The 7333-nt window shown below is 35.6% G+C and overlaps 1 protein-coding gene and 1 long non-coding RNA gene across 4 annotated transcripts; both read right to left on the bottom strand.

Annotated features, from left to right (window-relative positions):
- Positions 1–118: 118 nt before the first annotated feature.
- Positions 119–3333, bottom strand: LOC120272116. 2 transcript variants are annotated; one of them, XR_005540156.1, is made up of 5 exons: positions 3055–3333; positions 2733–2889; positions 2486–2549; positions 2118–2199; positions 119–761 (listed from the first exon to the last, which is right to left on the bottom strand). It is a non-coding gene; the product is annotated as an uncharacterized LOC120272116 (long non-coding RNA). The 2 variants fall into 2 exon arrangements; XR_005540155.1 differs by lacking the exon at positions 119–761 and having other exon boundaries at positions 1911–2199; positions 3055–3332.
- A 1093-nt stretch (positions 3334–4426) lies between these two features.
- LOC120272114 (receptor-like protein EIX2) lies at positions 4427–6833 on the bottom strand. Of its 2 annotated transcripts, XM_039278862.1 has the most exons (3): positions 4917–6833; positions 4770–4840; positions 4570–4594 (listed from the first exon to the last, which is right to left on the bottom strand). In XM_039278862.1, the coding sequence occupies exons 1-2, from the start codon at positions 6754–6756 to the stop codon at positions 4815–4817; spliced, it is 1866 nt and encodes a 621-aa protein (XP_039134796.1). In that variant the 5' UTR covers positions 6757–6833; the 3' UTR covers positions 4570–4594; positions 4770–4814. The 2 variants fall into 2 exon arrangements, with proteins under 2 accessions (XP_039134795.1, XP_039134796.1); XM_039278861.1 differs by having other exon boundaries at positions 4427–4594; positions 4770–6833.
- Positions 6834–7333: the final 500 nt, after the last annotated feature.

A 7333-nucleotide genomic window follows, 5' to 3' on the forward strand; every position in this document is an offset into this window, starting at 1 on the left:
GCATTCTCCAAGATCCCCCATTTCACCTTGATGGGATCACATAAAGTCTAAACTTAACTTCACCCCAAGCTAGCTAACTCCTCCAGCTTAGCTCTCTTTGACCCCGGAGCTACAACCATACATAATAGAATAGATTATTAATTTTAAAGAGGATTGAGAATGGCAGTAGACACGTAAAATGGCCCTAAATAGGACGTTCAACCCCCCTTCCCTGCCCGCGCAAAAAGGTGCTCAGCATTTTCACAAGCCCTAGTATACACCTGGAGTGGTTCCAAATACCCTCGGCAAAAGGATATTGAAAAAAGAGATAATCCACGGTTTTATATGCCATGTGGCTCAAATTGCATGTGGCAGTTGGGAGCTTGATACTTCTCCTAGTTGCAAGGTTTGGGTAAATATCTTAAGTGAGTGGCTAATTTTCACTTTGGGTATCAAATTTCAATTTGTATCATTTTGATTACCCAAGTTCAATTTGATTTCACTAGGAGGGTCTAAGGAGTTTCTAGAAGGAATTTGATGATATGGCTGCTAGAATTGCCTTATCATCTATTGACAAATACATACCACATCATTGACGATGCCCATGTGGCCACCTATTATGCAAATCAATAATGTCCATGCGTATATAATAGGTGGCCACATTGATATTGTTGATGGCGCAGTATGTACATGTCAGCATATAAGAAACCGAATTGTTGTTGACAAAGTAATTCCGGCAGCTACATTATCAAATTCATCCTGGAAACTGCTTGGTAGCTTGCCTGCGAACCCAAATTGAAATTGGGTAATTGAAATGATATAAATTCAAGTTTGACGCTCAAAGTGAAAATTAGCTATAGTACTGTACCCACTTAAAATATTTACCTTGCAAGATTATCGATCTTTCACATCTTGTTATCCCATATTAACTAGGTAATTATACTAATTTTCGAGGGACAAGCAAACTTCCGCATAAGTGGAGTGACCTTGGTTTGTACATTTCATTAAAAACAAACAAAGGGTTCAATTTCCCCAAAAAAAAGTAAAAATAAAAATTAACATATATATATTAGTATATTTATCTTTTAACGCAAAATAATATCAAGAAATTTAGTTAGAATTGTAAGTTTGAATTTTTGTTTTAGATTTAATTGTAACTTCAAAGACTGCATTAGCTTGTAAAAGTAGATGGTTGTCTTCCACTTTAGAACTTCAAAGCCTAATAACTAGTTTAATTTTCCCAAGTCTTTCCTCTCAAACTTTCGATAAAAAATTATTTTAGCATGTGAATGAATGCAAAGTCATCTCCTATAATGACTAATATTATTCATACACGAAAACAAGAAAGTTGTCCCGGTTGAAGTATGTCAAATGAACAAGACATGATCATATGAACTAGAAGAAAAACCAAGATTAGCAATAGTGAGCTAAATTCAGCCAATGAAGCACTGGGTGTTTGTTAAAGTCTATATAATGCCCTTTGAAGTTGACACAATGGTTGAGGGGGATGATCAACTTCATGGGAAGGTTGCATATAGACGGCATCAATCAAGTCAAGCATTTTTTACATTCATTTAGTAGAGTTGCCACTAATGTCCTCTGGTTACTGCGGTCAAAAAGGTATTAATAGAAGTGAAGCCAGCACAAGGAGCCAAAACTTCTCTTAATTAATCCCATATTCTTGTGTAAAGCATCTAGCAACAAGTCAAGCTTTGTATTGGTTAATGGAGTTATCAAAACAAGTTTTAATTTTGTAAATCCATTTATTGCCAACAGTAGGCTTTTGAAACAGTAATTACACCAAATCTCATGTATGCTTTTACTCAAAAGAGTTTGCAACTCCACTGCATTGTAAATTTTGTAAAGCCACTTCCAACTAATTTCAGATTTTTGTTTTAGGTTTATTTCTTCCTTTTTTGAGTTTTTACATGAATGTAAGAATATATATATATATAGAAGAACTACTATCAGTAGATCCTAATATGATAGATGCTTCAATACTCCATGGCACTATTCTAATGTATCACATAGCCGAACAGATAACATGTGAATATTTTTGGCAAAGGAATTGAAAAACAAAATCTTGCACAACTTACAGTTTTATATTTAAATAAGTAAACTGTAAACCTTATACTTACAAGCTATTCAACTGTCTAGATTATTCCAAAATTCAAATTCTTAAACAAGGTAGGCTCCCCCGGATAACCGAATGATGCATCACTACAAACAAATCAAAAGTAACAATCAAGTTCAAACCAGCACCTCAAGACATTGAGTAAGCAGGAAAAAGAATTTCTAGTTCAACCATAAGCAAGCAAACAATATCAATGAACAAGAAAAAAGAAAGCAGAAGAAGTTACTAGCTCAAAGGCCCACCAATTCAGTGTAAAAAAGTCACTTCAGTTAAAATTTGCTTGATTATAATCAAGAATAGATTATATAGTCAGCACCATCAAATGCAATTATTTTAATTAGTAGAATGGAAACAAGTTGACAGGGATGAAACCTTTCATTCTCGACTGGACAAGAGAGGTATGTTTAGCATCATAACGGAATTTATTATCAAATGCCTGTGAAGAAAACAATAGACAAAATGTTAGCTTCAAAATACATGTATTATATAAACAAAAGCTAAAATAACGACGAACATCATTTCAAAACTAATGAATCGCCAAAAATCAAGTCTTTCATTATCATAAGGGAAAATAACAAGACATTATGCAATACTTTCTCCTCAGAAAAAATCAAAGCACCTTATTATAGCACCCCTTGTAAAGCAGTCCATCTTTCATTGTCCTCTAATAAGGGTAGAAACTATACCATGTCTTCCCACAAGAGATGTGAACATATAGCAAAGCAAAGCCACACCAACCCATGTTTGCCCAACTTCTCCAAAATTTTGTCCCAAAGCTACATATCCAAACAACCAAAACGAAATTAAACCTCCAATTCTTAGATTTCACAAAACCCTAATACAGAATTCAAAAGAAAAAAATGGGGATAATTTTCAGTAGGAAATCAAAATCATGAATATTGAAAATCAAGAGTCAAGATCCAAGACGGCTAAGGATATACCAATTGAGTTTCTTCATAGTCCTCGACACAGCCGGAATCAACGAGGAGGTCACCGACGGCCTCCAAAACGCCATCGCCATCGACGCCGAAGTCGAAATCGTCGTCAGCGAGGACGTTGATAATGTAGTTCGATGATGGGCTTATCGACGTCCATAGCTCGACAGCCTAGCACCTCGTGCACCACTGAGCTCGCTACCGCCATCCATCGCCGCTCCTCTTCTCCGGCTTCTCCTTTGCGGCGATGGCTCGATAAGGCTTTAGAAGCCCCAGGAGATGGCGATTGGGTACTTATGAACCGGTTTGGTTGGCAAATGAACACGGTTGGGTTCGAATCTAATTGGTTAACTCAGTTAGTTAGCTGGTTGTGTCGCAACGTTGAGACTTTGTTAGATTTCCAATTTATGTTGAGTCGAATCAAGTTTGGAAGAGAGTAAATAAATAAATAAATGTGACTGATTTCATTTTGAAATAATTTTTCTGGGCTTTCAGGAGATCCTTTGTTTTTTTGGAGTTTATTATTGTTGTTCCACAGCTAATGAACATTGCTTTTTTAACTCGGAGTTTGCTTTAATTTGAAATGGTTTATCAATTTTTTCAATAAAAAAAAATTAACGTAACTTTAGTTATTTTATATTTAAAATATACATATAATTTAATAAACATAAACAGTGATGAAAGAAAACACTATTTACCAAATTCTAATATCTGCCTACTCAAAAATCGTATCTTTTGATAATATCCAAACTCACACAAAAAGAGATCTACAAATCTAGAAAAAAAATATTTATTTATTTTTTAAATGAATAAATTATTTGTATTAATAAAAAATATTTATCTTTAAATGAAAATAATACTAAATAATAATAATAATAATAATAATAATAATAATAATAATAAATATTTAGAAATTCTTATTTTGCTCAATCACGTTAAGTATTAATTCTACTTAAAGTAAAACAAAAAAAATTCAACAAGAAGCATTTAGGCATAAGTGTTGTCTAACATGTTAAAGTCGTAGGTATGCTTCCTGAAAGTTTGTTTCTTGAAAAGTCTAGTGCTTCCAGTTGCCGCATTTTGCCTAATTTGTCAGGAATCTCACCCTCTAAATAATTTCCAGAAAGGTTTAAACTTTGAAGATCATACAAACTGCCTAGGGATGTTCCCTGTTAACTCATTATTGGAAAGATCAATATATTTTGTATATACACTACCAAAGTCACCATATTCATCTTCTCTTCCCCTAAGACTTAATAACATAGTTTCTCCATGTTGAAGCACATCAGGTACCCAATAATAAGCCTCTAGAAATATTTGCATGGCAGTCAAGTTGCTCAAACATTTTGAAATAGGGCATGAGAGATGATTGCTTGACAAATCAAGTATTTGCAAATACTTGAGTTGAGAAATTTCTTGTGGGATGTTATTAACAAAGGCATTCCCTTTTAACATGAGAAACATTAATGATGGTAGGTGTCCTCCTATCCAGTTTGGTATGCTTCCAGTGAAGTTGTTGTGCATGAGATCAAGTGCGACCAATTGACTGCAGTTTTTCAGGGAATTAGGGAACTCACCAGACAATTTATTGTGGCTCAAGAATAGTGATTTTAGAGAAGGAAGATGGCATATTGAATTTGGTACACCTCCAGTTATATTGTTGTATGCCAAATTTATATATGATAGTAGGGATGAATTTGACCAACAGTCAGGGAGCTCACCTGATAAATGGTTTTTGGAGAAATCAATGCTTGTACGTATCTTCTTTATTTGACACAACCAATCAGGAACACTGCCATTTAATTTGTTCATTGAAATTGAGATTTCAAGATAAAAATGATTATTTACTATAATTCGAGAGATAGGACCTGAAAAGGAGTTATTAGAAAGATATATGCCAGAGAGGGTCGGGCTATGCATGTGGAGATCTGGTAAAGGACCTGAAAACAAATTAGAAGAAAGATCAAAGTGTTCAATGTGAATGAAAGTTAAGAATTCGGGTATCATCCCCCGAATTTGATTATTGGAAAGATCTAAGTAAATAAGGTTGTGAGTAGTCAAGTTCCAAAACCAGTCAGGTACTGTGCTTGAGATTCCATTTTGGGACAGATCAAGTGCATTCAACTTGTGCTGTGTCTGGAGCCATGTTGGAAATTCTGGACCAACTGAGCAAGAGCTGATTCTTAATTTGTTGAGAAGAAAAGGAGGAACCCAGTTAGAACTCACATTGAAAACCAGTGAATTATGAGAAATATCAAGGGTTTCTAGTTTCTCAAGTGGAGTGAAGTGTTCTTCGGATATAGTACCACTCAGCTGATTATAAGCAAGATTTATATATTCCAGCTGTGAAAGCTTTGCTGGGGATGAAGGAACAGAACCAGAAAGTGAGTTGTATGAGAGATCAAGAAACTTGAGATTCTTCATCTCCCAGATCCAGTTTGGTATATCTCCTTTAAGATTAGCGGAACTTAATCGTAACTGAGTAAGACTATTCTTAAGACAGCCAGAGAAAACGCCTACAAGTTCAACAAGTCTCTTGTTGATATTCAACTCAGATAGGTTTAGTGTTTGCAAGCTGCAAAGACTGCCTATGCTTTCAGGCATGCTTATCTCATTGGGAGGTAGTGTCATAAAAAACTCATTAATCACTCTTGGAAAAGGGTTGAAGGTGGGGTGATAAAAAAGATTGTCTCTGAGGTCTAGAGATTGTAGGCTCTTGATGTTGAACAACCAGGAAATCCCCGAGAAATTGATATGGTTGTCAGAGAGGTCAAGAACAGACAGAGATGAGAAGTTGAGATGAGGAATGGAAAGAGGAAGCTTTTCTATCACACACTCAGACAAATGCAGCTCATTTATGAAAGGAAGCTTGTTGAGAGTTAGGAACAAGCTAATTGACATGCTGCTCAAGTTGACACCACTCATATCCAAGTGTTGCAATGAAGTGAGATTAGAAAGCCATTCATAATCATGTCCGATGTTAATAAAATAATTGTAACTGATGTCTAGATATTGAAGGCTCTTTAGGTTGACCAGGAAGGAAGGCACTGAAAAATTGATGGAGTTGTAAGAGAGATCAAGAATGGAGAGAGACGAGAAGTTGAGATGGGGAATGAAAAGTGGAATGCTTCCAAGCCGACATCCAGACAAACGCATCTCCTTTATGGAAGGAAGCTTGTTCAGGGCTAGAAACAAGCTACTTGATGAGTTACTCCTAAAGGTGACACCACTCACAACAAGGTGTTGCAGTGAAGAAAGATGAGAAAGCCAATTATGAGCAGGATCATCAACATAAACTCCATCATTATATGAGAGATCAAGAGTGTGCAAACTGGAGAGATTTCCAAAATTAGCAGGAATGAGTCCATGAAATCCAGAATAAGAGAGATTGAGGTACTTCAACTCTTTGAAGTGGCTGATGAATGATGGAATATGTTCTCCATGGAAGAAGTTGGCACTCAAGTCAAGATGATTCAAATGTTGAAGTTGAAGCAAAGATGGAGAGATCTCACCTCTCAGCTGCAAGTAATGCAGGTAATAAGACTTGCATGACATTGGATCCGGACCCCTGAGTTCCAGTGCAAGAATGTTGCCAGTGAGGTTGTCACAATGGACTCCTTCCCATGAGCAGCAGTCTTGTCCCATCACCCAAGATGACAGCTTGTTGTCAGGATCTTGGATGTGTTTCTTGAAATCAAGAAGGGCCATTCTCTCACTCTCTATGCAAGCAGTGCATGATGATCTACTAATGAGTTCTACTAACACTAGTATTACGAGTAGTAGCAACATATACATGGCACCACCCATTTCTACTTGTGATATTTGGTTTTGTTAAGATAATTAATGAGCTTTTCTTTTCTATCTCTATCTAATGATGGAAACTAAGTTGGGGTATAAATAAGGCTAATTACTATTTTAATTTACTGTTTTTCCTCCATGTGAACGAAGCATTAGCAAAAAGTGTTTGCTTAAAAAGTGAAGTAAGTCACAAAGTCATCTAATGATGGAAATTGGAAAAAATCTTTCAAGGCGTGTTCGCTTTACCAAAGTGAGTCACAAAGTCATGGAAATGGGAGTGTGATGCAAGTCTAAAGCATCCTCAATTTATTGGGAAAATTAAGTAATAGCATTAGACTGAATATTGAGATTTGGATTCTAAAAGGCGTTTGGTTTATCAAAAAGGATTCCGGGTTATTATTTTCTTTTAAGTTGTTGATTGAGAGTTCGAATCAATTACTTGTTTATATTTCTTTTAATTGAAAAAAAAAAAATCATGAGGATCAAA

The sequence above is a fragment of the Dioscorea cayenensis genome, chromosome 11 (assembly GCF_009730915.1).
Source record: "Dioscorea cayenensis subsp. rotundata cultivar TDr96_F1 chromosome 11, TDr96_F1_v2_PseudoChromosome.rev07_lg8_w22 25.fasta, whole genome shotgun sequence".
NCBI classification, from domain to species: domain Eukaryota; kingdom Viridiplantae; phylum Streptophyta; class Magnoliopsida; order Dioscoreales; family Dioscoreaceae; genus Dioscorea; species Dioscorea cayenensis.

Bases quoted from the DNA above. Each gene is read 5' to 3' on its own strand.
- LOC120272114 (XM_039278861.1), bottom strand. From the start codon at position 6,756: ATGGCCCTTCTTGATTTCAAGAAACACATCCAAGATCCTGACAACAAG. The intron at 4,595-4,769 runs GTGAGCTCCCTG...GAAAAACTGCAG, and splicing joins CTCCAAAAACCATTTATCAG to TCAATTGGTCGCACTTGATC.